This window comes from Dipodomys ordii, unplaced genomic scaffold (assembly GCF_000151885.1).
Source record: "Dipodomys ordii isolate 6190 unplaced genomic scaffold, Dord_2.0 Scaffold26, whole genome shotgun sequence".
NCBI lineage: Eukaryota > Metazoa > Chordata > Mammalia > Rodentia > Heteromyidae > Dipodomys > Dipodomys ordii.
Window position 1 is genome coordinate 13,976,174 of NW_012267242.1, and position 27,744 is coordinate 14,003,917.

The window sequence follows — 27,744 nt, forward strand, 5'->3', positions numbered from 1 at the left end:
ACTTTATCATGATTAAGGAGACCTTACCCCCATCACTAATCCCTGGGTAGGGTATGAAAATAGGGAGAAGAGAGAGTAAGAATTCAAACCTCAGCAATTGAGCAAAGGGTCACAGAGCTATATTAGTCAACAAGCAGCTTCTATGTAATTGACCCTGAAGAGATAAAACCAGGGAAGATTCCACCCTCTCCCCTATGGCTGAAGCACCTAGCAGGCAATGGACTATAGGCTTTTCTTCCACACCATTCCCTGTTTCTACACATCTTACTTCCATACCCCACTCAAGGTGGCCTAGCTCCCAGGGAAGGGACTTTGCTCGTGGCAGGGACAGCCCCCAGCCAGACGGTATTGCACATTCTCTGTTCCTTTTAATCTCAACTGACAAAACTGGGTACCTTGTACCTCTGAGCACCTCTGAGCTGGGGGTCAGGGAGACAACAGAAATGGCACTTCATCATGGAGTGGGGAGAGGCTAGACAGACATGCCACAAGGCTAGATGACCTGTAGAAAAAAATATTAAAAAAAAAAAAAAGCTTCCAATTTTGTGGAAGAGAGAAAAGCAAAACCAGTGCTTTCGAAGCACAGAGGGCAAAGAAAAGATGTAAGAATATATCTTTATATATTTATATATATATATAATTTTAAAATAACCCTAGACCCAGTTCCATTACCCCCCTCCCTCTCCCACCACTTACCGTCAGCGGTACCACATTCCCCAGAAAAATACTGGAAATGACCTGATGACACTACTTTTTACTAGCATCTAGGTTCCAGATCATTTCACCACGTGGGGAGCCCAGACACTGGCTGCATCTCTGCTCCTTATTAAGTGCTCAATGAATTTGGGAGGAGGAAAGAAAAAAAAGCCAGGAAGGCCCGTAGGGCCAGTATAATCACCCACAGTGCACTGGGGTGTGGGGAATAAAGGCCAAAGTGGGGGAATTGAGCCTGATTTCAGCTCCTTCTCCCACTCCACCCTAAATCTTATGAGGAAGATGTGCAGTTTGTGTGTGTAATTTTAAAAGTGCCTTCTTACTTAAAAAATTAATTTTTAATAATAAAAATGAGGGGACTTCCTCAGGTGACAAAATATTACACAACTCCATATACCTCTGTGTGAAGAGTTTCCCAGTGCATCCGGGCAGCGTCTAGAGCATGTACACCACAAGGAGAGAACCCTGCTTTTCAGGGGCTTCTCTTACCTCAAAAGCAGCCCTGGTCCCCTCCCTCTTACCCAACCAAGTGGACAAATGGGATGCTAATCTCTCTAATCCCCAGATCTGCAACATTGCACAATTCAATTCATTCTCTACATTAGTAGCGCTGAAGAATAAAACAAAATAAAAAAGCAAAATTAAAAAATTCTGGGGGAAGGAGAAGACAACACCTGGATAGCAGAGGTCCAAAGCTGGTTTGACATGAGCTGGTTGGCTTTGAGCAACTGGTTCTGCAGTCAGTGCAGCAGGGTCAGGGCAGGACTCCAACCTGGTTAGAGGCCCTCAACCATCTCGGCACTCAGAGGGCAAAGGGAGAGACAAATGTGAGAATCTCAAGTGTTGGGGGAGATATCTCATTCTCCTGTTTTCTCCTTTCTTTCTGTCATCTGACTCATGCCCATTCCAACTTGTAGGAATCCAGCCAACTTCAGCTTGGGAACAATTGTTCCTCTCTATTATAGATGGGGCTGGGGGGGGGGAGATTATGGTTTTCAACAAGGGGATGCAAGTGGGGTAGGAAACAATTTTACAGAGAAAACAATTTTGGACTAGTTGGCCTGGAATACTTTCATGCTCCCACTGGAGACCAATTTTAATCCCCCAGCTCCAGAAGGCCAGGCCCTGCTCTGTCCTCCATTATGTTACATTATCATACCTCCCTGCCCCCTCACATGGATAAACTCCGGAGTATTTTAAAGCTTCGCTCTCTAGGCTTTTCCCCCCTCATCCTTAGAGCCTGACTTTAATATTAAACACTGCCTCCCCAACAGTCCAGCCCCCAAACACCCACAACTGGGTATTATTCCTCCTGCTTGATGTCATTCACCCCACAACTCAGGTTAAGTGCATTCAAAACCTCTGCCTCTAACTCTCAATCATGTCCTACTTGGCAGTGGAGGACCCTACTGCAACCTGCAATGCTCCTATCACTGAACTGAATGTCATTTATGTTTACAAAAAAAAAATCAGGAAGGAAGGGAAGAAGAAGGGGAGAGATTATGAGGAGAGGGAAGGGACAAAAAGAAAACAGAAAAAAGTTGTGTGTGGGGGGAGATATAACCGTCCACTGAACAAAGGGAGGACACACAATATAATTAAAAATGGTAATAATTATAGCATAAAACAAACTTTAGAAACACATGACAGAGGGCTTAAATTCTCCCCAGGACCTCATTCTGACCTCTATCAGAGGCAAAGATCCACCTCATTGTTAAAGAATTGAAGAGAGAAGATTGAGTGGCAGGGTAACAGATCGCAGCAGTATGAAACAAAGGGGAGGTGGTGGGGCAGGGCGTGTATTTTCTTGTTGATTTCTATTTTTTGTCTTCTGTTTTTTCAGTTTTGCTTTCCGTGTATGGTAGGCACCAGTACAGGCACTGCATGCGACGGAAGTTGGGAGCAACAGGAGAGGAAAGGGGTAAAGGGTTCAAGGTTAGGCAGTACAAGTGGAACAGGCGTTATTTCTGTCCACTAATGGACTGCGATATAGACCGGGGAGGGATCATGTCTAAAAGGTATTCCCGCTGTCGGTCTGCCAAACTGGGAGCTTTGTGTCCTCCGATGCCAGTGTTCAAGTATGCAATGTTGACACCTAGACCCAGGAGACAAAAGCGGAGGGCAGGAATTAAGAGAATGATATTGCCTTCTGTAAGGATGGAGATGGATAGGAAATATTAGAAATTGCCTGTACCTAACCAGATTTTGCTAGTTTTTTTTCCACTATGAAATACCCTCATAAACTTTAAGGAAAAAGGGCTGGGAAGGTGGCTTAGTGGTAGAGCGCTTGCCTTGCATGCATGAGGCCCTGGGTTCGATTCCTTAGCACCACATAAGCAAAAAAGAAAAAAGCCGGAAGTGGCGCTGTGGCTCAAGTGGTAGAGTGCTAGCCTTTAGCTGAAGAGCTGAGGGACAGTGCCCCAGCCCAGGGTTCAGGCCCCATGACCGGACCCCCAAAAAAAAAAAACCAAAAAAAAACTTTAAGGAAAGAGTTTCCTGAAATTTTAATATGATCAGGAAGAATGAACAGTCCTGATGGCATAGGAGAGACTGGCTGAACGGTGCTAAGAGAACAATGATAAAGACAAAAAAATGCCAGGACCAGTGGCTCACGCCTGTAATCCTAGCTACTCAGAAGGCTGAAATCTGAGGATCTCGGTTCAAAGCTAGCCTGGGCAGGAAAGTCCATGAAACTCTTATCTCCAATAAACCACCAGACAACTGGAAGTGGTGCTGTAGCTCAAGTGGTAGAGCGCTTGCCCTGAGCTGAAGAGCTGAGGGACAGTGCTCAGGCCCAGAGTTCAAGCTCCACGACCGACCAAAAAAAAAAAAGGTGCTGGGCACCCGTGGCTCATGCTTGTAATCCTAGCTACTCAGGAGGTTGAGATCTGAGGATGGTGGTTCAAAGCCAGCCCTGGCAGGAAAGTCTGTGAGGCTCTTATCTCCAATTAACTACGAGAAAACTGGAAGTGATGCTAGGGCTCAAGTGGGAAAGCACTGGTCTTGAACTGAAGAACTTAGGAACAGCGCCTAGGCCCAGAGTTCAAGCCCCATGACTGACAGAAAAGAAAAAAAAAAAACGACAAAAAGAATCAGTCTTTAACCTATTTTCCTGCATGGGGAGCACAAAATGTTTCTTTCTCATTTTTATTTTAAATTCTTGTAACAGAATCAATGAATTTTCTAATTTAGGGGCCACTCATGGTTGGAGAAGCATTGCTGGATTCAAATCAGCAATTGACTTGGCTGTCTTAGCTTAAAGGGATCAATATCCACATGCCCTATGAAGGCATTAGACAGTAAATTTATAATTTAATTGTAGGGACAGTGTCATCATCACTAGGAAGACCTTATTGCACTGTGGGTGGTATAGTATGATTTAGCTATCATTTGCTGAAAAAGAACGGAGTAAGGAAATAACGCTCTATGGAAAGAACAAAAAAACAAAAGACAGGAACAATTCACCTGAAGGAGTTGCTAAAGAACTGTGCACTAACTGGGTACTGATGACTCATAATTCCAGCTATTCAGAAGGCTCAGATATGGAGGATCACTGTTCAGAGCTATCTCAAGGCAGGAATCTGGGAGATTCATTCCATCCCCAAAATACTGGCAAAATGCTGGGTTGGAGACATGGCTCAAAAAGCAAGCTGAGCAAGAGCAAAGCCCCGAGTTAAAAAAAAAAAAAAAAAGAACTGCACTCTAGTTGGGTTGGGTGGGATAGTACAAATCTAAAAAAATCCAGCTATGTAGGAGGTGGGTGATTCCAAGTACATGGGTGACAACAGGCCCCAAGCAAAAAGTGCCGAGGGCATTGATGGTTTAAGAGGTAATATCTTCCAAATAAGCATGATGTTCTCAGTTCAAACCCGAGTACTGCCAGGCACTGGTGGTTCCCATCTGTAATCCTAGCTACTCGGGAGGCTGAGATCTGAGGATCACAGTTCAAAGCCAGCCTGGGTAGAAAAGCCTATGAGATTCTCATCTCCAATTAAGCACTAAAAAAGCCAGAAGTGGAGCTGGGGCTGAAGTGGTGGAGCACTAGGCTTGAGCACAAAACCTGAAGGACAGCACCTAGGCCCTGAGCAAGCCCTAAGATAGGCACCAAAAAACAAACAAAAAAACCCTCACAAACAAAAATAGTACCACTTGAAACAAAGAGAGAGAGAGAGAGAGAGAAAATTGTGCACTAACCAGTTGACTGCTGAGAAAAGTTTTCAGCAGAAATACCTCTTACCTGGCATACCAAGGAGGCCACCTGGCACAGACAACTGGGGCGCCTGTGCAAAGTTTGAAAGCATGGAGCGGGCAGATGTGGGTATACCACGCTGGAGGCTGCTCTGGGGCTGTGGGGCCTGTAATAATAAACAGACATTTAATACAACTTTACCATGGTAAGAAGTTAAGAAAGATAGATGCTGTTGGCTTGTGCCTATAATCCTGGCTACTCAGGATGCCGAAATCTGAAGATTGCAGTTCAGACCCAGCCTGGGCAGGAAGTCTCTAAGACTCATCTCTAATTATCTACAAGAAAACCGGAAGTGTCACTGTGGCTCAAAGTGGTAGAGCAACTTGAACAAAAGATCAGGGACAGTACCTTCAGTGCAAGCCCCATGACCAACCAAAAAAAAAGAGGAAAAGATGCAGGAGTATAATAGAGTGGTATGACTTCCCATAGAAGGATAAATTAGAATAAATGGTTGATAAATGCTCAAGAGAAATCAGGATAGGGTCAGGGAAAAGTTCCTCACCTGCCGAAGTGTATGGTGTCTCATGATGGTCTCTTGTTTACTGACACTGGACACAGTTGGAGCCGTAGTAGGAGAGAGGGCTGCCTGCTGCTGTAATCGCTGTTCAATTTCCTGTTAGGAATCATCAGCTCAGGTTGGGCAGACCACCACTCAATTTCAAAACTAGAGTATTTATGTATCTTATCTCTAATAATACCAGCTAGTTAGAGAAGTATGAAAAAGGCAAGAGTCTGGTGGGGTAGCTACATTGAGATCTCTGGGTATAAGCAGCCAACATGCTACCCTGAAGAGATTCCCCTTTTTCTACAGAAAAGGCTCTAAGAAGATGGTTGGAGCTGGGTGATAGTGGCTCATGCCTGTAATCCTAGCTACTCAGGAGGCTGAGATCTGGATCCTATGCAGGAAAGTCCATAGGACTCATCTCCAAATTAACCACCAAAAAAAAGCTGGAAATGGAGCTGTGGCTCAAGTGGCAGAACCCTGAGCAAAAGAAAAAAAACCCATTAGGTACAGTGCTTAGGCCCTAAGTTCAAGCTCCAGTACCAGCACCAAAAAAAAAAAAGATGGTTGAAACCTGGGTGCTGGGGATCATGTCAGTAATCCTTGCTACTCTGAAATCTGAGGATCTCAAGATCTTGGCTCAAAGCTAGCCCAGGTAGACAAAACCAAGACTCTTACCTTTAGCAAAAAGCCAGAATTGGAGGTATGGCTCTTTTTTCTTTTTGTAAACTATTCAAGTAGTAAAGTGCCAGCACTGAGTAAAACAGCTAATCAAGAGTTTAAGACCCTGAATTCAAGCCTCAGAAGCAGAGTTACACACACGCACACACACCCACAAGCTATTTGGATAAAGCTGGATAGTAATGATAAGCTAATGAAATTAAGCCTGATGAATTATTGGTGATTTTACTGTTGACTCCTATCTACTTTCCAGAAAGTCCATGATAACACCCAAAGGATTCTCACAGTTGGTGGAGGAAAAATGGGATAGAGAAAAGAACTGGAGGCTAGGTGTAGTGATGTACACCTGAATTCCAGCTATACAGGAAGCAGAGAAAGGAAGATTGCTAGAAGGCAAAGTAAGCAAGACCCTATCTCAAAAACAAAATGAACAAACAAAAGGCTGAGGATATAGCTCAAGTGGTAGAGCACTTGCCTGGTATTCACAAGGACACTAAATTCAATTCCTAGTTCTGCAAAAGAGGATCTGAAGTTCCTAATGTTTATTTTCCTATTTGTCATCCTTGTCAAGAGTGACTTTCAGATAATCTTTTTCTTGCAAAGAGATTTCTAGTACAAATATAAAAACCCCTCATCCAAATCCATTTGTTTATCCAAACACCAGTGGCTTATATCTATACTTCGAGCTACTCAGGTGGGAGAGCTGAGGATTGAGGTTCAAAGCCAGCCTATGAAGACAATTCTAGGAGACTCATCTCCAATTAACTAGCAAAAATCTTGAAGTGTACATGTGGCTGTGAGCAAAAAAGCTAAGTGAGCCCTCAGGGGCAGGAGTTCAAGCCCAGACCCATCCTCCCCCCAAAAAATTCCATTTGAGGACATAAAATTGACAGAGGAATTTTTTATTTTTGGCAGTCGATTGGCTAGATTGTAGTTTTACCACTTGTTATTTTGTCAGTCCTGGGGACTGAACTTAGGGCCTTGGGCACTGTCCTTGAGCTTCTTTCTTTTGCTCAAGGCTAGCACTCTGCCACTTGAGCCACAGTGCCTCTTCTGGCCTTTTCTGTTTATGTGGTACTGAAGAATTAAACCCAGGGCTTCATGAATGTTAGGCAAGCACTCTGTCACTAAGTCCATAGTTTTACCACTGGTGACATGCCTCTAAGCCCTGTTTCTTGTTGGCTGTTTTGGAGATGGAGTCTAGCAAACTTTTCTGCCTGGGCTGGCACTGAACTATATCCTCTAGATCGCTTTTATTTTTATTTATTTATTTATTTATTTTTGTTGGTCCTGGGGCTTGAACTCTGGGCCTCTATAGAGTTTCAGAGTTGGGCACCAGTGGCTCATGCCTGTAATCCTAGCTCAACCTCAGGAGGTTGAGATCTGAGGATCCCAGTTCAAAGCCAGCCAGGGCACAAAAGTCTGTGAGACTCCTATCTCCAATAAACCACCAGAAACCTGGAAGAGGTGCTGTGGCTCAGTGGTAAAGTGTTTGCCTTGAGCCTAGGCCCAGGGTTCAAGTTCCACGACTGACAAAAAAAAAAAAAAAAGTTTCACAGGCTTTCCTGCTCGGGCTAGCTTTGAACTGTGATCCTCAGATCTCAGCCTCCTGAGTAGCTAGGAGTACAGGCATGAGCCATCACTGCCCAGCTTCTCTAGTTTTTTTTGTTTTTTGCTCTGTTGTTGTGGGGCTTGAACTCTGGGCTTTGGCACTGTCCCTGAGCTCTTCAGCTTAAGGCAAGTGCTCTATCACTTGAGCTATAGCACCACTTCTGGCTTTCTAGTGGTTTATTGGAAGTAAGAGTCTCATGGACTTCCTTGCCTCAGCTGGCTCTGAACCATGATCCTCAGATCTCAGCTTCCTAAGTAGCTAGGATTACAGGTGTGAGCCACCGGTGTCCAGCTTCCTCTAGATCTATTTATGTGGTACTGAGGAATAGAACCTAATCAGAACTTAATCAGAAAGTCAAATGAAAATGGAAAAGACAGAACGATGAGGGAAAAAACGGTTGCAGGTCAGAGGTCTTTGGGAATCGTAAGAAGCATTCTAAACTAGAAGCAACAACCTTTTGGAGAAACCAAGCCTATAGAGGTTGTTGAGAAGTCAAAATTCTTACCTGTTCCTGCTGTAGGGCTTTAACAAAAGCATTTTTCAGCCGGTTGGTGTGTTCAGCTTTTAGAGCTTTCTTCTGGTTGGATGTCATACACTGCTCACACAGAATCTTACCATTCTTTTCTTGCTTCCAGTGAGGGGTGAAATCTGTGCGGCACTGGGCACATACAAAGGGTTCAACCCGCAGAAGCGAGGCACAGCTTTTGCCTAAATGCCAATAAAAATAGTAATCATTTGTTTCACATTTCCTACTCTCTTCACCAAGTAAATTTATTCTGCTGAATTAAGATACTCTATGATAAAGGAATACAATTTATAAAATACTTTTATTAGCCGGGCGCTGGTGGCTCACGCCTGTAATCCTAGCTACTCAGGAGGCTGAGATCTGAGGATCGCAGTTCAAAGCCAGCCTGGGCAGGAGAGACCATGAGACTCCCATCTCCAATAAAAACCACCAGAAAACCGGAAGTGGCGCTGTAGCTCAAGTGGTAGAGCGTTTGCCTTGAGCTGAAGAGCTGAGGGACAGCGCCCAGGCCCAGAGTTCAAGCCCCATGACCAACCAAAAAAAAAAAAAAAACTTTTATTAGGGAATTCAGATAGTAGTAGGAAAGTTTTTGTTTTTTTTTTTCTTGTCTAGGCTGACTGTGAACTGTGATCTTCAGATCTCATTCTCCTGAGTAGCTAGGGTTATAGGTGTGAGCCATTGGAACCTAGCTTAAAGCTAAGCTTGCCTTGAGCTCCTAATCCTCCTGCCTCAGCTTCTGAAGTAGCTGGAATGACAAGCATGTACAACCTGTACAACCGTGTCCAGTGTGAAACAAAGATCTTTTACTGATTACCTTGGGACAAGAATCTATGGCTTCAGATTTCCTACTGTATTATATTATTAAGAAGAAAATATTGCCGGGTGCCAGTGGCTCATGCCTGTAATCCTAGCTTCTCAGGAGGCTGAGATCTGAGGATTGTGGTTCAAAGCCAGCCTGGGCAGGAAAGTCCATGAAACTTTTTTTTTTTGGGTTGGTCGTGGGGCCTGAACTCTGGGCCTGGGTGTTGTCCTTCAGCTCTTCAGCTCAAGGCTAACACTCTACCTACCACTTGAGCCACAGCACCACTTCCGGCTTTTTCTGTTTTATGTGGTGCTGAGGAATTGAACCCAGGGAATTTTATCACTGAGCTACCTTCCTAGCCCCTCTATGAATCTCTTATCTCCAATAAACCACCATAAAACTGGAAGTGGCACTGTGGCTCAAGTGGTAGAGCGCTCGCCTTGAGCTGAGGGACGGTACCTAGGCCCCATGACTGACAAAAAAAAAAAAAGGAAGAAGAAGAAAGAAGAAAGGAGGAGGAGGAGGAGGAGCAGGAAGAGGAGAACAAGAACAAGAACAAGAAGAAATTGTCAATTCAGAATCAAACCAGTAATTTTTTGTCAGTCATGGGACTTGAACTCTGGGCTGGGTGCGTCCCTCTGCTCTTCAGTGCCACTTCCAGCCTTTTCTGCTTTGTGGTGCTGAGGAATTGAACTCAGGGCCTCATGCATTGTAAGGCAAGCACTGAGCCACCTTTCCAGCCCCCAAACCAATAATTGTGGTTCTTAGGATCTCCTTACTTCACACTGCACTTATTCTGTTAAATACATTTAACAATTTAGTTATCAGTGTCTGAATTGTCATTTTATGATTTTTTTTTTTTTGTCAGTTGTGGGGCTTGAGCTCTGGGCCTGGGTGTTGTCCCTCAGCTCTTCAGCTCAAGGCTAGCACTCTACCACTTGAGCCACAGTACCACTTCTGGTTTTCTAGTGGTCTTCCCCCCATCCCCCCTTTCTAATCATGGAGTTTGAACTCAGTGCCTGGATGTTGTCCTTAAATTCTTTTGCTTAAGGCTGGCACTCTACTACTTTGAGTTACAGCATCACTTCCAGTTTTCTAGTAGTTAATTGTAGTTAAGAGTCGTCTCCTAGACTTTCCTAACCAGGCTAGCTTTGAACCATAATCCTCAAATCTCAGCCTCCTGAGTAGCTAGGATTACAGGTGTGGGCCACGAGTCCCAGGCCATCTTTCTTTTTCATTATTAAGTATTTATTTTTGGCCGGTCATGGGGCTTGAACTCTGGGCCTAGGCACTGTCCCTGTACTCTTCAGCTCAAGGCTAGTGGCTCTACCGCTAAAGTCACAGTGCCACTTCTGGTTTTCTAATGGCTTATTGGAGATATGAGTCTCACCGACTTTTTGTGCTGGGGCTGGTTTTGAACCATGATCCTCAGATCTCAGCCTCCTAAGTAGCTTGGATTACAGGTGTGAGCCACTGGTGCTTGGCTCATCTTTTTTTGCCAGTTCTGGGACTTGAAGTCAGTGCCTGGGCACTGTCCCTCAGCTCTTCAGCTCAATGCGAGCACTCTAACACTTGAGCTACAGAGCCAATTCTGGATGTTTCTGTTTGTGTGGTGCTGAGGAATCAAACCCAAGGCCTCATGAATGCAAGGCAAGCATCCTACCACCGAGCCATCTTCCCAGCCCCTTATCTTTCTTTTTTAATATGGTGTTGTAGATAGAATCCAGGGTGGTATGCATACTGAGCAAGTGTTTTTTTCTTTTTCTCTTGTGTGTGTGTGTCAGTCCTAGGGCTCAAACTCAAGATCTGGGTGCTATCCCTGAGCTTTTTGCTCAAGGTTGGCACTCTACCAACCTGAGCCACAGATCCACTTCTAGCAGTTAACTGGACGTAAGAGTCTTGTGAACTTTCTTGTCTAGGCTGACTGTGATCTTCAGATCTCATACTCCTAAGTAGCTAGGGTTATAGGTGTGAGCCAGTGGAACCTAGCTTAAAGCAAGTGTTCTTAACACTGGGTTATACCATTCCACATTTAAAAGAATATATTGAGAAAATGTACAAAATACACACACACACACACACACACACACACACACACAGAGAGAGAGAGAGAGAGAGAACTATTTCTGTTTTTGTTTTTTCCAGTTGTGGGACCTGAACTCTGGGCCTGGGTGCTGTCCCTCAGTTCTTCAGCTCAAGGCTAGCGCTCTACCACTTGAGCCACAGCGCCATTCCAGATTTTTCTTTTTGCTTATGTGGTGCTGAGGAATTGAATCCAGGGCCTCAGGCATGCAAGGCAAGTGCTCTACCACTGAGCCACCTTCCCAGCCCCACACAGAACTATTTCTATAGGATGTTGCCAAACCACTTGTATACAAGTGAAGAGAGGTAGGTAGGTAATTAGTAATAATAAGGAGCTATCATTTATCATCTCAAAGTATCCTGTGATACTCTGCACAGACCAACGAGACTTGGCAACTTCTTGCTCAAGAAGAATAAAGTCTTACCTTGGCTATCAATGACACTCTGTACGACTTCTTCCAAGCCTACCATATAGATGAACTCACTATTGGCTGCACTAGGCAGGAAGTGAAGCAAGGGAGCAGGAGGTTTTGGAGGTGGAATCTCCAGGAGTGTCTTTTCTAGCTGTTTCCGAAGAGCCAATTTGGCTGCAGCCTGTGAGTTGGCAGCATCAGTCATAGCACTAGGGCTAGGAAGTGGTGAGGACACTCTGTTCACAGTCCCTGGCTGGATATGGGAAGCAAGGTTCATATAGATGGCAGAGGATGTTGTACGCTGACAAGGAACAGAAGAACTTGACTGCTGAAAGAGATGGGAAATAGTTATCAGTGATGGCTGGTATGTGGATGAGGATCAATTCTTGCTTTTTTTGGCAAAGGATACTATCTGATCCTTCTGGGGACTACTTAAGTTTCTTTCTTTCTTTTTTAATCTGTTGTGGGGCTTGTCTTTCTTTTTTAATCTGTTGTGGGGCTTGAACTCTGGGCCTGAGCACTGTCCCTCAGCTCTTCAGCTCAAGGCTAGTGCTCTACCACTTGAGCTACAGCGCCATTTCCGGTTTTGCGGTGGTTTATTGGAATAAGAGTTTCACAGACTTTCCTGCGGGGGCTGGCTTTGAGCTGCAATCCTCAGATCTCAGCCTCCTGAGTAGTTTAGGATTACAGATGTGAGCCAGCGGTGCCTGGCTATACTTAGTATTTATTTACTTATTATTTGGTCAGTCATGGGCTTGAACTCTGGGCTTGGGTGCTGTCCCTGCACTCTTCAGCTCAAGGTGAGCACTCTGCCGCTTGAGCCACAGCACCACTTCTGGTTTTCTAGTTTTTTTTTTTTTTTTTTAATTGAATATAAGAGTCTCACGGACTTTCCTGCCCGGGCTGGCTTTGAGGCTGGCTTTGAACCTCGATCCTCATATCTCAGCCTCCTAAGTAGCTAGGATTACAAGGTGTGAGCCACCGGCGCCCGGCTACTTTAGTTTCTTTATAGTAAGAATCCAAAAAAAGAATGACAACATCCATGAGCTAGACCTGCGAAGAGGGGAAAACAAAAGATTGGGGATGCTTTCTGTCATATATATTTATGCTTATTACTGATATGCCTCTCTTTCATTTCAGGCAGATTTTAGCTTACTGCCGCTCTGCTGTATAGCCTACCTCTCTTCTCCACCACCATTTTCATATAATTCCTCAAACCTTTGGGAATGCTCTTTATTCAAAATTCCATCCAAATCACCCCCATTGTCCTAAGTTTCTGTATATACAAAGACTTAAGACCTTTTAGCCTTTTTTCAATAAGAAAAGCAAAGAAAGAATTTCTCTGCTCCACATTATGGGTCTCTCTTACTGGTTGATAACTGATGGCGGGATTCATGTTAGGTGTTGTGGTGCGTACAATGCCAGGCTTGGGTGGGCCTCGTTGGCCCTGTAGTTGGGCTGGATTTGGTGCAATAACACGTTGGGACATCAACATGTGTGGGAGGGTTGTATTGGTCGCTGAACGGATGACACTGTGACCCTGAAGGGGAAGATAAGGAAAAGAATGTTACAGGTGGTATAATGCCCAGTAAAATGTAAAAGACAAAATACTGTTAGTAATATACAGATGCATAAGAACAGTCAAACTTGTCTGATGGTCTATGGGTAAGCCTACCGTAACTGTAAATGCCGATTAGTGACTAGGGAGTCCTTTTGGTATAAACTATCTAATCTTACACAGTTAAGATAGAAAATTAAGCTGGTAGCTCATACCTGTAATCCTAGCTACTTAGGAGGCTGAGATCTGAGGATCACGGTTCAAAGCCCAGCCCGGGCAGGAAAGTCCATGAGACTCCTTTTTTTTTTGGCCGGTCGTGGGGCTTGAACTCTAGGCTTGGGCACTGTCCCTGCACTCTTCAGCTCAAGGCGAGCGCTCTACCGTTTGAGCCACAGCACCACTTCCAGTTTTCTAGTGGTTTACTGGAGATAATAGTCTCAGGGACTTTCCTGCCCAGTCTGGCTTTGAACCTCAATCCTCCTGAGTAGCTAGGATTACAGGTGTGAGCCACCAGCGCCTGGCTCCATGAGACTCTTATCTCCAATAAACCACCAAAAAACCAAAAGTGGCTCTGTAGCTCAAGAGGTAGACTGATAGTCTTGAGCTGAAGAGCTCACAGACAGCACCTAGGCCTAAAGTTCAAGTCCCACAACTGGAAAAAAAAAAGAGAGAGAGAGAAAATTATCTAATTCTTCTCTAGAAAAGCTAGAGACCTGTTGTAGAGAAGGAAAACTATAAAGATAATTATTTGTTGCAGACTAACCCACGCTATTTCATCAACTACCAAGAGAACTATTTGGAGTAACAGGACTATTTGGAGTAATAGCAACAACTTCTATAATCTCCACAGAAGTCCCTAGAGACATGATAGCTATGATCCCATTATGAATCACATACCTGTAATGTTCTCAAATTTTGAGCTTCAACCCCTTGGGCCCCAGGCCGGGAGGGAAGTTTGGATAAACCTTGTTGTCCCACATGGGCAGGAGATGGTTGTACAATAGACGCTGCATTCTGTACAACTGGAGTCTGGAAGACAGAAAAGGAGAAAAAGGCAATAAATTATAGGTAGACTCTGTACATTTCTAGAACTTGAATTTTCTTGTTAGCATGAAGCTCTTGTTGACCAGTAGGAAAAAAATGTAATTAAGTTTTTCTTAATAATGCCCAAAGTAAAAAAAAAAAAAGTTGGGCATGATGGTGTATGTCTAGGAATGCTCTTTATTGAAACTCCAACCATATCACCTTCATTGTCCTAGTTATTGTATGTACAAAGATTTAAAACCTATGGCAATCCCATGTATTAGGGAGTGGAAGCTGGAGTCCAACTTTGAGGACTGGTTAAAGGTAGCTGAAAAGTTCTTTCTCAAAAAAACAAAAAGGGCTGAGGGTATAGCTCAAGAGATACTGGGCTTGCTTAGATAACACATACAAATCCCTGGAATCAATCTCCCAATAGCACAATGGGGAAAACAAATCCACTACTAATGATTAAAACCTATGGAACCAGAGAAGAATGAACCACAGAGCTGACTCTATCACACTGAAACCAGTTCTTTTATTTTCTCTTGTCCTTTATGTTCCAGGCATATTACCTTTTGGACCACATTCTCTTTCTGTAGTTGACTCTGTCTCAGTTTCTTTAAAAGCACCAATCGAGCTTCTTCCAGTCGCAGTTCATCCCTCAGCTGCTTGATAAGCTGTTGCCGTTCCTCAATGCCTTTCCCCTAAGGAAACATGGAGATTATCAGCTAAAGCATCAGTTACCCAGAATCCCTGCATGCAGGAGATAATGTATTTCTTTCATTCTTTCATTTTTGCCAGTCCTGGGGCTTGAACTCAGGGCCAGGGCACTGTCCCTGAGCTTCTTTTGCTCAGCTCAAGGCTAGCGCTGTACCACTTGAGCCACAGCACCAATAAGCCATATTCCAAGCTGAGATGATGTGTTTCTTAGGTCTGAAAAACCTTCATCTTCTATAAGAAGTGATGATGAAACTGTCATCTTTGTATCCCTAGGGTGCCACACAGTCCCTAGCATTCAGTAGGTACTCAAAAAAAAGTGCTTATAGAAGCAGAAACCACATATAACCAATAATGGGTTAGACTCCTAGCAAAATAGAAGAATTTTAAAATGTTTTAAGTTTTTTAAAGCCACATTTTCTTTTTCTTTCTTTTTTTTTTTTTTTGCCAGTCCTGGGGCTCAAACTCAGAGCTGAGTGCTGTCCCTTAGCTTCTTTTGCTCAAGGATAACACTCTCTACCACTTGAGCCACAGTGCCACTTTCCGTTTTATCTATTTATGTGGTACTGAGGAATCGAACCCAGGGCTTCATGCATGCTAGGCAAGCACTCTGCCACTAAGCCACATTCTTAGCCCAAAGCCACATTTTCTGTTTATATACAATATACACAAATGGAATTGTGAAGTTTTATGTTTTCCAAAAAAAACTGAATATAACTGCTTATATACATGCTTTTTACTCCTTCCCTCCATACCTTCCCATCCCTTTTTGTAATACTGGGGATTTGAACTCAAGGCCTTATGCTTGCTAGACTGGCTCACTCTACCACATGAGCTATACCTCCAGCTTTATACATATTTCCTCAAACTATCTTCTTTGCATCTAGTAATTCCTTTTTTTTTTTTGTTGGTGGTGGGACCTGAACTCTGGGCCTGGGCGCTGTCCCTGAGCTCTTCAGCTCAAGGCTAGCACTCTACCACTTGAGCCACAGAGCCACTTCCAGCTTTTTCTGCTTATGTGGTGCTGAGGAATCGAACCCAGGGCCTCATGCATGCAAGGCAAGCAACTCTACCACTGACACACCTTCCCAGCCCCTACTAGTTCCTTTTAAAATGTCTTCCCCTTGAAGTTCAGAATCACCAAAAAATTTTCACCAATAGCTGAGTAAAGAACAAAACAAAAAACAGAACTAGGACTCTTACAGAATAAAAGAGAACTGGGATATGAAAGAAAAAAAAATCTTTTTACCTTAAACATCTCTAGGTTGGCTGCTTTGAGTCTTTCTTCCATTCGGGAGCTGGAACGGGGACTGGAAGCCTCATTGTCAGACAAAACAATGATGTCTGGAGAAGGAGTTAGCCTTCCTCGGTCTGGCTCACTAGATAAGAAAATGAAAAATTATAGTATTTCCAATGGTGAGAGTTGATTAAAAAGTTAAATTTCTCTTCTACACTGAAGAAATAAATCCAAGGACACTTAAGAGGTCCTAATTCACTCGGAAAAGACAGTAAACACATAGGATAAAGAAAACCAGAACTAAGAGAAATCAAAATCTCAGCAAAATATTTTCCTTATCTCAAAACAAAGATACAAAGTAATAACTAGCTTCAAGAATGAGAGATGAAGCCAAGTGCTGGTGGCTCATGCCTATAATCCTAGCTACTCAGGAGGTTGAGACCTGAGGATCACAGTTCAAAGCCAGCCCAAGTAGGAAAGTCCATGAGACTCTTATCTCCAACAAACCACCAGAAAACCAGAAGTGGCCCTATGGTTCAAGTGGTAGAGCACTAACCTTGAGGTGAAGAGTTGAGGGACAGAGTTCAGGCCCAGAGTTCAAGGCCTATGACCACCACCACCACCACCAACAACAACAACAACAACAACAACAAAAGAATGAGAGATGAAAGCCAGGAGCTGGTGGCTCATACCTATAATCCTAGCTACTCAGGAAGCTAAGATCTGAAGATCATGGTTCAAAGCCAGCTCAGGCAGGAAAGTCTTTGAGACTCTTAGCTCCAATTAACTGCCAGAAAACCAGAAGTTGGTGCTGTGACTCAAAGGGCTCAGGGACAGTGCCTAGGCCCAGAGTTCAAGCTCTACAACCAACCAAAAAATAGGGGGGAGGGGAGGGAGTGAGGGAAAGAGAGAGAGTGTGTGTGAGCGCATGCCAAGGCACTGGCAGCTCATGCCTGTGATCCTAGCCACTCAAGAAGCTGAAGTCTGGGGACCTGTGGTTCGAAGCTAGCCAGAGCAGGAAAGCCTATGAGAGTCTCATCTCCAATTAAGTACCAAAAAAGCTTGAAGTGGAACTGTGGCTCAAGTGGTAGGGTGCTAGCCTTGAGTTGAAGAGCTGGGGGACAGCGCCTAGGCCCAGGGTTCAAGCCCCATGACCGACAAAAAAAAAGAAAAAGATTTAATTCTAAATGTTTCTTGTTACTCCATTAGGCTGTTGGAAGCTTGGAAAAGAAGTGATTAACTCCACTGGTAAAGACATTAGAACCTAGCATCCACTGAGTATAAATGATAGTTGTAAAGGAGGAAGCTCATTTTAACTAAAATCATATATACGGTCCTGGCTGAGGATTAACAAGAAAAGGAGGTTCAGTCACAACTCCACTGATGGTCCATTCTTGCAAGAGCAGGTACTGAAAAGTAGGCAGAAGAAATACTGACAGCTGCTTGAAGAAATGGAAAATGTCAACTGTGTATCTTTGCCCCAGGACACACACACACACACACCCCACACACCCCCTCCACACAGGCCTTTTGGAGAGGGACTGAACTTCTAGAACTAAAAAGTCACACTGACTTGCCAGTTTTATCTAGTACATTCTCTCAGTAAAATTGTCCAGAAAGAATACTTTGACATCTAATCTCCCACACTAGATCTTTTTGTTTCCAATCCTATTTATTAGACAATCTTTGTTTTGGTATTTCTGGGACTAGCCTTGTTTCTGTTAAAGTAATGAATAATGGCACTCACTGTTTGAGACCTAGATAATAAGAATCCTGCAAACTAAAATTGCTTTAGATTCCCAAGTCTAAATCTACCTCTCCTCTGATTTCAAAGATACCATTCCAGACTCTACTGCTGTTTTTTGATTTTTGTTTTTTTCAGCATTAGGGCTTAAACTGAGGGCTTCATGCTTGCTAGATTCCCAACTCCAGCTCTACACTACTTTTGAGATAGAAAAACTGAGATTATATGTTTAAAACAATGTGTTCTTAGATCACAATTAAATGTGTAACTTGGGGCTGGGAAGGTGGCTCAGTGGTAGGCTTGCATGTATGAGGCTCTGGGTGATTCCTCAGCATTCCATAAAAACAGAAAAAGCCGGAAGTGACGCTGTGGCTCAAGTGGTAGAGCACTAGCCTTGAGCTGAAGAGCTGAAGGACAATGCTACTTAGGCTGAGAATTCAAGCCTCACAACCCAAACAAACAAACAAAAAAAAAAAAGTGTAATTTAACGCTCCTGGATCACTCATTAATCATGAGCACTTATCCATCATTTCTCAGAATTTCTTGTTTCAGATGCTTTTGAGACATGGAAGCTTTTCTAAAATTTAATTAAATTTAATTTTTTGGTGCTGGGGATCAAACCTAGGAGCTCACACATGGCAGCAGGTAAGTGCTCTACCACTGAGTTACATACAACCCCAACCTAAAGAAACTTTCTTCTTGGTGCCAGTCTTGGGTCCTGAATACTGACTATAAGCTTTTTTTTTTTTTTGGTCCAGTCGTGGGGCCTGAACTCTAGGCCTGCCCCTCAGCTCTTCAGCTCAAGGCTAGCGCTCTACCACTTGAGCCACAGCGCCGCTTTCGGCTTTTTGCTTATGTGGTGCTGAGGAATCAAACCCAGAGCCTCAGGCATGCAAGGCAAGCGCTCTACCACTGAGCCACCTTCCCAACCCTAGAATTTTCTATATACAATAAATAAATCTGTTTGGAGGGGGGGGGAAGCTAAGTACTAAGGGTCAAGATTAAATAAAGTTAACTTTTACTATACTATCACAATACTATAAGGGATAATACTGACTCAAAAAGATAAATTTGGGCTGTTCAACCTTCCCAACAAACCCATCCCTGCTCAAAGAAAAAAAAGTTAAACTTATCAGGAAGCCATTCTGCTTCTAAAAGTATAACCTCTAAAGCTGGATGCTGGTGGATCACACCTGTTAATACTAGCTACTCAAGAGGCTGAGATCTGAAAATACTGGTTCAAAGCCAACCTGGGCAGTAAAGTCCATGAGACTATCCAAATTGACCACTAAAAAACTCAAAGTGGAGCTGTGGCTCAAGTGGTACATGAGCAAAAAACCTTAGGGACAGCATCCATACCCTGAGTTTAGGCCACAGAACCTGCACACACAAAAAGTTAACTTAGCTGGGTGCTGGTGGCTCACGCCTGTACTCCTAGCTACTCAGGAGGCTGAGAACTGAGGATCACAGTTCAAAGGCAGCCCAGGCAGGAAAGTCTGTGAGACTCTTATCTCCAATTGACCACCAGAAAACCAGAAGTGGCACTGTGGCTCAAGTGGTAGAGCACTTGCTGACCAAATAAAAAAAAAGGATACTCAAACCAAGTGTAGTGCTGCACACCTACAACCCATGCTAGGGAAGTGGAGAGAGAAGAATCACAAGACACCAACAAAAATCTGCAATATTGCAATTTTTTCTTAAATGTTTTGCATTTTTTTAAAAAAGTTATTATTAAGTAGATTATGGTAGCTCATGCCTATAATCCTAGCTACTCAGGAGGCTGAGATCTGAGGATCTCGGTTCAAAGCCAGCCTGGGCAGGAAAATCTGTGAGACTCTTATCTCAACTACCAGAAAACTGGAAGTGGTGCTATGGCTCAAATGGTAGAGTGCTTGCCTTGAGACGAAGCTCTCAGGGACAGTGCCCAGGCACAGAGTTCAAGCCCCACAACTGACAAAGAAAAAAGGAAAAGAAAAAGAAAAAAGAAATGCATGTTTAAGTACAGTGCAGCCCAAGTACTTAAAAGTTACCAGCTAAGTAAATAAGCTGAGCCAAGTGATTCTGAGTTCAAACTCCAATACTGGCAAGAGGGCAGGGGAAGGGAAAGGAAAAAGTAGGAAAAAAATGAGAGACAAAGTGTCAGAGACAAAGAGACAGACACATATGAACCTGAGATCCAGTGGGTATGCTGGAGGCTGAGATCTAGAGAACTATAGTTCAAAGCCAGTCTGGGCAGGAAAGTCCATGAGACTCTTATCTCCAATTAACCAACAGAAAACTGGAAGTGGTGCTGTGGCAAGTGGTAGAGCACTCGCTTTGAGCTGAAGAGCGCAAGGACAGTGCCCAGGCCTAGAGTTCAAGCCCCACAACTGACAAAAGAAAAACAAAACAAAAAACACACACAAATAAATAATCTTGCAGACTTTCCTGCCTGAGTTGGATTCAAACCAAAATCCTTGGATCTCAGCCTCTTGAGTAGCTAGGATTATAGCACCTGGCTCCAAAGAAATAAGGCATTATTCATGATGAAATATAGCTTCTTACCAAGGTAAATATGAATTACTAAAATCAACTAAGTTTAGTTAGTTGCAATAAAATAGGGAGAGAAAGTGAAGAGAATAACTGTTGTAAACTACAGTTTGTACAGGTTTCTTTATAGCCACTGAACAGACACAGCAAGACTAGAACGTGGTGTTAACAGAAAAAGAAGTCACTAGATCGAGAAAGAACCTTTCATACTTTAATCCCAAATTCCTGGAATAATGGTCCAGTCTAACTGCCTAAATTTACTCTCTCTCTCTCAATCGGTCATGGGGCTTGAATATCTAGGCTTGGGCACTATCCCTCAGCTCTTCAGCTCAAGGTGAGTGCTCTACCACTTGAGCTACAGCGCCACTTCCGGTTTTCTGGTGGTTTACTGGAGATAGTCTCACGGACTGCCCTGGCTGGCTTTGAACCAATATCCTCAGATCTCAGCCTCCTGAGTAGCTAGGATTACAGGCATGAGCCACTAGCACCTGGTGAATTTACTTTATTTGTATGAGATTTACCAATCATTTCTACATTTCTTCATCTTCTTACCCTAAGATTAATATGGGCAAATTTTACTTTATCTTTTTTTTGTCGGTTGTGGGGCCTGAACTCTGGGGCCTGGGTGCTGTCCCTTAGCTCTTCAGCTCAAGGCTAGTGCTCTACCTCTTGAGCCACAGTGCCACTTCTGGCTTTTTCTGCTTATGTGGTACTAAGGACTCTAACCCAGGGCTTCATGCATGCAAGACAAGCACTCTACTTTTAAGCCACATTCCCAGCCCCATGGGCAAATAATTGTAAGGCCTGGAAAATTCTGCAATATTTTCTTGATTAGTCACACCATTTTTATATATACAATCCAGAAAACTGCTTCCAAAATAAAAAGTCCTAAAGTTCTTACTATATAAATGAGTACTATATACTGCTAGAAATTGTTCAGTATCAAGAAGACATTCTACATAGAGAATATGGAAACATCTTATATTTTCTGGAAATTGTATCTGAAAACAACTCTAAATATTTAATTTCCATATATAATCAGTCTCATAGTAGATACACAGCAAGAAGTAAATCAAAGTTCAAATCTTTTTCAGATCTCAGCCTCCTGGATAGCTAGGATTACAGGAACAAGCCACTGGTGCCTGGCATTCTGACTCTCTTGATCCCATCTTTCAAGTAGCCTGAATTATAGGAGTACATCATCATACTTGACCTTCAAGTTTTCTAAAATTTCTGACCTGGCATCCTGGCCTCATTTGTTATAAACATCCCAGAAAGGGAAACGGTGTCCGTCCCCCACCCCCCCGGCCCTCGGTTAGTTGTTGGGCTTGAACTTAGGACCTGAGCGCTGTCCCTGAGCTTTTCTGCTCAAGGCTAGTGCTCAACCTCTTTGAGCCATAGCCCTACTTCCGGTGTTCTGGTGGTTAGTTGGAGATAAGAGTCTCCCAAACTTTCTTGCCTGGGTTGGCTTTGAACCATGATTCTTAGAATCTCTCAGCCCCCTGAGTAGCTAGGATTAGAGATGTGAGCCACCAGTGCCCAGCTGGGAAAACAATTTTTTTCTCCTTTCTCATATATATGATTTATCCTATCTTGGATCTTAAGTATGAAATCTTTCCTATTAAGAGATTATTAAGGGGCTGGGAAGGTGGCTCAGTGGTAGAGCGCTTGCCTTGCATGGCTGAGGCCCTGGGTTCGATTCCTCAGCACCACATAAGCAAAGAGAAAAAAGGACGGAAGTGGCACTGTGGCTCAAATGGTAGAGTGCTAGCCTTGAACTGAAGAGCTGAAGGACAGCACCCAGGCCCAGAGTTCAGGCTCCACGACAGGACTCCCCCCCACAAAAAAGGAGATTATTAAAAGCCTAACTTGCTGCTGACATCACTTGTGCAGTCTAGCATACCGAAAAGCTATTAAACATCTAATCATTATCCTATAAATAAATAGAACTAATCTGGGTGCTGGTGGCTCACATCTGTAATCTTAGCTACTCAGGAGGTTGAGATCTGAGGACCACAGTTCAAAGCCAGCCCAGGCAGGAAAGTGAGCAGGAAAGTCCGTGAGACTTTAATCTCCAATAAACCACCAGAAAACTGGAAGTGGTACTGTACTGTGGCTCAAGTGGTAGAGCTCTAGCCTTGAGCTGAAGAGCTGAGGGACAGCGCCCTGTCCCAGAGTTCTAGCCCTATAATCGACAAAAAAATATAAAAAAAGAAATACAACTAAACAGAATGAGAACTTGTATTTCTCTATTATACTAAAACAGAGGGAACATTGGTTTTACTTCACATATATCTTATTTCACTGATATTATAACTCGCCCAATTAATGACAAAATAAAGTATTTAGGCAATTATGACCCAGCTTTCATGTTAAAACTTCTGTTTATGTCAGGTACCAGTGGCTCACACCTGTAATACTACTCAGGGACTAAGATTCTGAGGCTTGAGGTTTGAAGCTAGCCCAGGCAGGAAAGATCATGAGACTTTTTCTTCCAGTTGTGGGGCTTGAACTTAAGGCCAGGTGTTATCTCAAGGCTTAAAGCTAGGGCTCTACCACTTTGAGCCACTGCTCCAATTATGGTTTTTTGGGTCATTAATTAGTGGTAAGTTCCATGGACTTTCCTGCTCAGGCTGGTTTCAAACCACGATCCTCAGATCTCAACCTCCTGAGTGGCTAGGATTACAGGTGTGAGCTAACAGCACCCAGCTGACCTTGAGACTCTCTTTTCTTTCTTTTTTCTTTTGGTCCTGGGGCTTGAATTCTGGGCCTGGGTGCTGTCCCTGAGCTCTTCCAATGAAGGCTAGTGCTCTACCACTTGAGCCACAGTGCCACTTCTGGTTTTCTGGTAGTTAACGGTAGATAGAGTCTCACGAACTTTCCTGCCTGGGCTGGCTTTAAACTACAATCCTCAGATCTCAGCCTCCTGAGTAGTTAGGATTACAGGTATGAGCTACCAGCGCCTGGCTTGACCATAAGTTTATCTCCAATAAACTACCAAAAAGCCACAGGTAGAGGTTAGTATATTTAGCCTTGAGCAACAGAAGCTCAGGGGCGGCTCCTAGGCCCTAAGTTCAAGCCCCAGGACCAGTAGAAAAACAAACAAAAAACAATAAAAAAAATACTTCTGCTTTTACTTTTTTTCCACTGCTCTCCTTCTTGAGAAATTTATCAGTATTATTGTATTCTTATAGAATGTACCTAGCATTTTTCCTTTTCTTCCTCCAAATGAAGTAGGATCAGTCACTCACTCCAGAAAGGAAAAAAATGATTAAGAAGCAAATGGGCTGCACAAGAGCATGATGTCATTTACCCAATGAATTTCCTTCTGAAGAATCAACAGATAAGCCAGGCGCCGGTGGCTCATGCCTGTAATCCTAGCTACTCAGGAGGCTGAGGTCTGAGGATCGTGGTTCAAAGCCAGCCTGGGCAGGAAAGTCTGTGAGACTCTTTATCTCCAATAAACCACTAGAAAACTTGAAGTGGCACTGTGGCTCAAGCTATAGAGAGACAGCGCCCAAGCTCAAAGTTCAAGCCCCACAACTGACCAAAAAAAAAAAAAAGAATCTAAAGATTAATCTACTTTAAAAATCACAATATTCCTCTAACTCTACCTAAAATTGCAAAGATTTTTCTTCTAAAACTATTAGAGAACTGATCTGAAATTCACTCAAGTTGGCTCAGGGCTTGAATAATGTCCCTGAGTTTTTTTGTTCAAGGCCACTGTTCCAATTTTGGCTTTTTTGGTGGTTAATTAGAGGTAAATTCCATGGACTTTCCTTTCCAGGCTGGCCTCAAGCCATGATCCTCAGATCTCAGCCTCCTGAGTAGCTAGGATTACAGGTGTGAGCCACCAGTGCCTGCCTAGATTTTTGTGTGTGTGTGTTTGTCCTTAGACTTAAACTCAGGGCCTGGGCACTATCTGTGAGCTGCTTTTTTTTTTTTTTTTGGTCTGTCATGGGGCTTGAACTCGGCCTGGGCTCTATCCCTGCTCTCTTCAGCTCAAGGTGAGCACTCTACCACTTGCACCACAACACCACCTTGAGCTTCTTTTGCTCAAGGCTAACAATCTACCATTTGAGCCATAGATCCACCTCCAGCCTTTTGATGTTTTTCTGATGAGAAAAGTCTCACAGACTTTCTTCCCTGGGCTGATTTAGAACTGTGTGATCTTACCCTCCCCTGAGCAGCAAGGATTATATGCATTGCCACTAGCACTTGGCTAGACTTTTTAATACTATTATCAAAAAAAATTTTCCTGCCTGGTGCCAGCGGTTTATACCTGTAATCCTAGCTACTCAGGAGGCAAAAATCTGAGGACTGTAATCTGCAGCCACCCTGGGCAGGAAAGTCCTTGAAACTCTTATCTCCAATTAACCACCAGAAAACCAGAAGTGGTGCTGTGGCTCAAAGTGGTAGAGCACTAGCCTTGAGCAAAGGAGCTCAGGGACAGCACCCAAGCCCTCAGTTCAAGCCCCATATCCGAAAATAATAATTTTCCTCATTCATAGGGTATGGTTTAAAAAAATAGTGCTGGGACAAGAATAGAAAGTAAACATTAAAAATAAAGTAAAAGGTATAGAAGAAAATGCATGTGCCAGGCTCTGATGGCTCACACCTGTAATCCTAGCTACTCAGGAGGCTGAGATCTGAGGATCTTGGTTCAAAGCCAGCCTGGGCAGGAAAATCTGTGAGACTCTTATCTCAATTAACTACCAGAAAATTGGAAGTGGCACTGTGGCTCAAGTTATAGAGTGCTTGCCTTGAGATGAAGCTCTCAGGGACAGTGCCCAGGCACAGAGTTCAAGCCCCACAACTGACCAAAAAAGAAAAGAAAAAAGCAATGCATGTTTAAGTACAGTGCAGCTCAAGTACTTAAAAGTATCAGCTAAGTAAACAAGCTGAGCCAAGTGATTCTGAGTTCAAACCCCAGTACTGGCAAGAGGGCAGGGGAAGGGAAGGGAAAAAGTAGGAAAAAAATGAGAGACAAAGTGTCAGAGACAGAGAGTCAGACACATATGAAGCTGAGATCTAGTGGCTATACTGGAGGCTGAGATCTAGAGAACTACAGTTCAAAGCCAGCCCGGGCAGGAAAAGTCCATGAGACTCTTATCTCCAATTAACCACCAAAAAAACCAGAAATGGAACAAACTGTGGCTCAACTGGTACAATGCCTACCCTGAGTACAAAAAGCTCGGGGCTGGGAAGGTGGCTCAGTGGTAGAGCGCTTGCCTTGCATGACTGAGGCCCTGGGTTCGATTCCTCAGCACCACATAAGCAAAAAGGAAAAAGCCGGAAGTGGTGCTGTGGCTCAAGTGGTAGAGCGCTAGCCTTGAGCTGAAGAGCTGAGGGACAGCTCCACGACCGGAACCAAAAAAAAAGCTCAAGGACAGTGTCCCAGGCCCTAAACTCAAGCCTTAGTACCACCAGTGCATGCAAACACTGCACACATACACTACACATGCATACAGCACCCCCCCCCATACACAATAATAAACTGAATGTTGTTAAAATGAAGGTTGTCTACACTATGACAAAACTTCACTTCACAGACTAACTCAAACCTTCACCAGTTTCAAGTATATATCCCTAGTGGGTAAGACACTAGAATAAAGGCCTGTGAAATGTGTGTTTGTATGTGTGGTGCAAGAAACAGATGTAGATGGAGAGAGAGACAAACAGGAACAGACATACAAGCACAGAGAAACAGCGTGATTGCTAGAGACATTGCTGAAACCTTCCTAGTGCACAGCTCTGAGTTCAAATCCCAGTACAAGGGAAAAAAAGGACTGAATGTGTTCAGAAATGAATGTATGTGCTGTGCAGGGGTAGAGGGAAGTGGCACAGATTAAGCAACACTATAGAAACTTAGCACATGTTCCTTCTGATACACAAAAATATCAGGCCCATGCTTTTTTATTTATTTATATTTTTGGTTGGTCATGGGGCTTGAACTCTGGGCTTGGCACTATCCCTGCACTCTTCAGCTCAAGGCAAACGCTCTACCGTTTGAGCCTCAGCGCCACTTCCAGTTTTCTAGTGGTTTATTGGAGATAAGAGTCTCACAGAGTTTCCTCCCCGGGCTGGCTTTGAATTGGGGAGCCTCAGATCTCAGCCTCCTGAGTAGCTAGGATTAAAGGCGTGAGCTACCAGAACCAACTAGGCCCAAACTTTTTTGATTAAATAAAAATGAGATGCTGCTGGGTGTTGGTGGCTCACACCTGTAATCCTAGCTACTCAGGAGGCTGAGATCTGAGGATTGTGGTTCAAAGCCAGCAAGGGCAGGAAACTCTGTGAGACTCTTATTTCCAATAAACCACTCAGAAAACTGTGCCTCAAGCGTATAGCACTTGCTTTGAGCTGAAGAGCTGAGGGATAGAGTCCAGGCCCAGAGTTCAAGCCCCATGACTGACCAAAGAAAAAAGGAGATGCTGGGAATGTGGCTCAGTGGTAGAGTGCTTGCCTAGCATGCATGAAGCCCTGGGTTCAATTCCTTAATACCATATAAACAGAAAAAGACAGAAGTAGAGCTGTAGCTCAAGTGGTAAAGCGCTAGCCCTTAAGCAAAAGAAGCCCAGAGACAGTCCCCAGGACTGGCAAAAAAAACAAAAACAAAAAACAAAACCCCCCCCAAAACAAAAAAAGAGATGCTATAAGATATAGAACCTAAAACTCCTGGAATGATCTGAAAAGAAAATGTTTTTACTCCTTCTAAGGCTATCAGTTCTCTAATGCCAACTTTATGTAGAAATAACGATTTTATCTTAGGGTAAGAATTATGCCTCTTAGTATGCTAAACTGCAATCTCAGGTACCTAACTTCATTTGGAAATGAAAGTAACTCACAGTCATGCCAGATAATATAGAAACACTTCTTTTCCAGACACTCTATGATAAAAAACACCCTCCTCTAAATGAAATTAATTTCATTTTTACAGGCTTAGCTTGTAAGAACAACCTATCCTGCAGGCAGATAAACTATCATACCTCCGTCTAGCACTCATATCCACAGGCTCATCATTGATGTTTTCTTTTCCTGGCCTTCCAGCAGTCCTGCTGTCTCCATGAGGCCGGAGACTCCCATTGAGTTTCTCTTCATAGCCCTTGACACCACTGCCATCTTGTTTGGTTGGTAACTCATGTGGCACTTCAAGATTCGCCAAATCCTTCCTTTTAAGCAGTGCCAACATTTTCAGACGTTCCATGGCCTCATGTCCTTCCATTTTCAGTCGTTTTGCCAGGACATCATCTCGCTCATCTGCTGGGTCCAAACTGCGCTTCAACAGATTCAGGCGAAGAGCATCTTCTGTCATTCTATCCATCCTATACAGAGAAGGACACAAATAAGATCAGAAT

The 27,744-nt window shown here is 43.6% G+C and overlaps 1 protein-coding gene across 2 annotated transcripts; it reads right to left on the bottom strand.

Moving 5' to 3' along the window:
• Nucleotides 1-2,279: 2,279 nt before the first annotated feature.
• Gatad2b (GATA zinc finger domain containing 2B) lies at nucleotides 2,280-27,713 on the bottom strand. Of its 2 annotated transcripts, none has more exons than XM_013015070.1 (10): nucleotides 27,376-27,713; nucleotides 16,129-16,258; nucleotides 14,735-14,866; nucleotides 14,037-14,168; nucleotides 12,999-13,121; nucleotides 11,594-11,909; nucleotides 8,264-8,466; nucleotides 5,466-5,576; nucleotides 4,952-5,069; nucleotides 2,280-2,809 (listed from the first exon to the last, which is right to left on the bottom strand). In XM_013015070.1, the coding sequence occupies exons 1-10, from the start codon at nucleotides 27,708-27,710 to the stop codon at nucleotides 2,676-2,678; spliced, it is 1,734 nt and encodes a 577-aa protein (XP_012870524.1). In that variant the 5' UTR covers nucleotides 27,711-27,713; the 3' UTR covers nucleotides 2,280-2,675. The 2 variants fall into 2 exon arrangements, with proteins under 2 accessions (XP_012870524.1, XP_012870523.1); XM_013015069.1 differs by having other exon boundaries at nucleotides 12,951-13,121.
• Nucleotides 27,714-27,744: the final 31 nt, after the last annotated feature.

Bases quoted from the DNA above. Each gene is read 5' to 3' on its own strand.
- Gatad2b (XM_013015069.1), bottom strand. From the start codon at position 27,710: ATGGATAGAATGACAGAAGATGCTCTTCGCCTGAATCTGTTGAAGCGC. The intron at 11,910-12,950 runs GTAAGAGAGACC...CATCTCTTTCAG, and splicing joins CCGCCATCAGTTATCAACCA to CAGTCAAGTTCTTCTGTTCC. The intron at 2,810-4,951 runs GTAAGAGGTATT...TCCTGGGTCTAG, and splicing joins TGGCCTCCTTGGTATGCCAG to GTGTCAACATTGCATACTTG.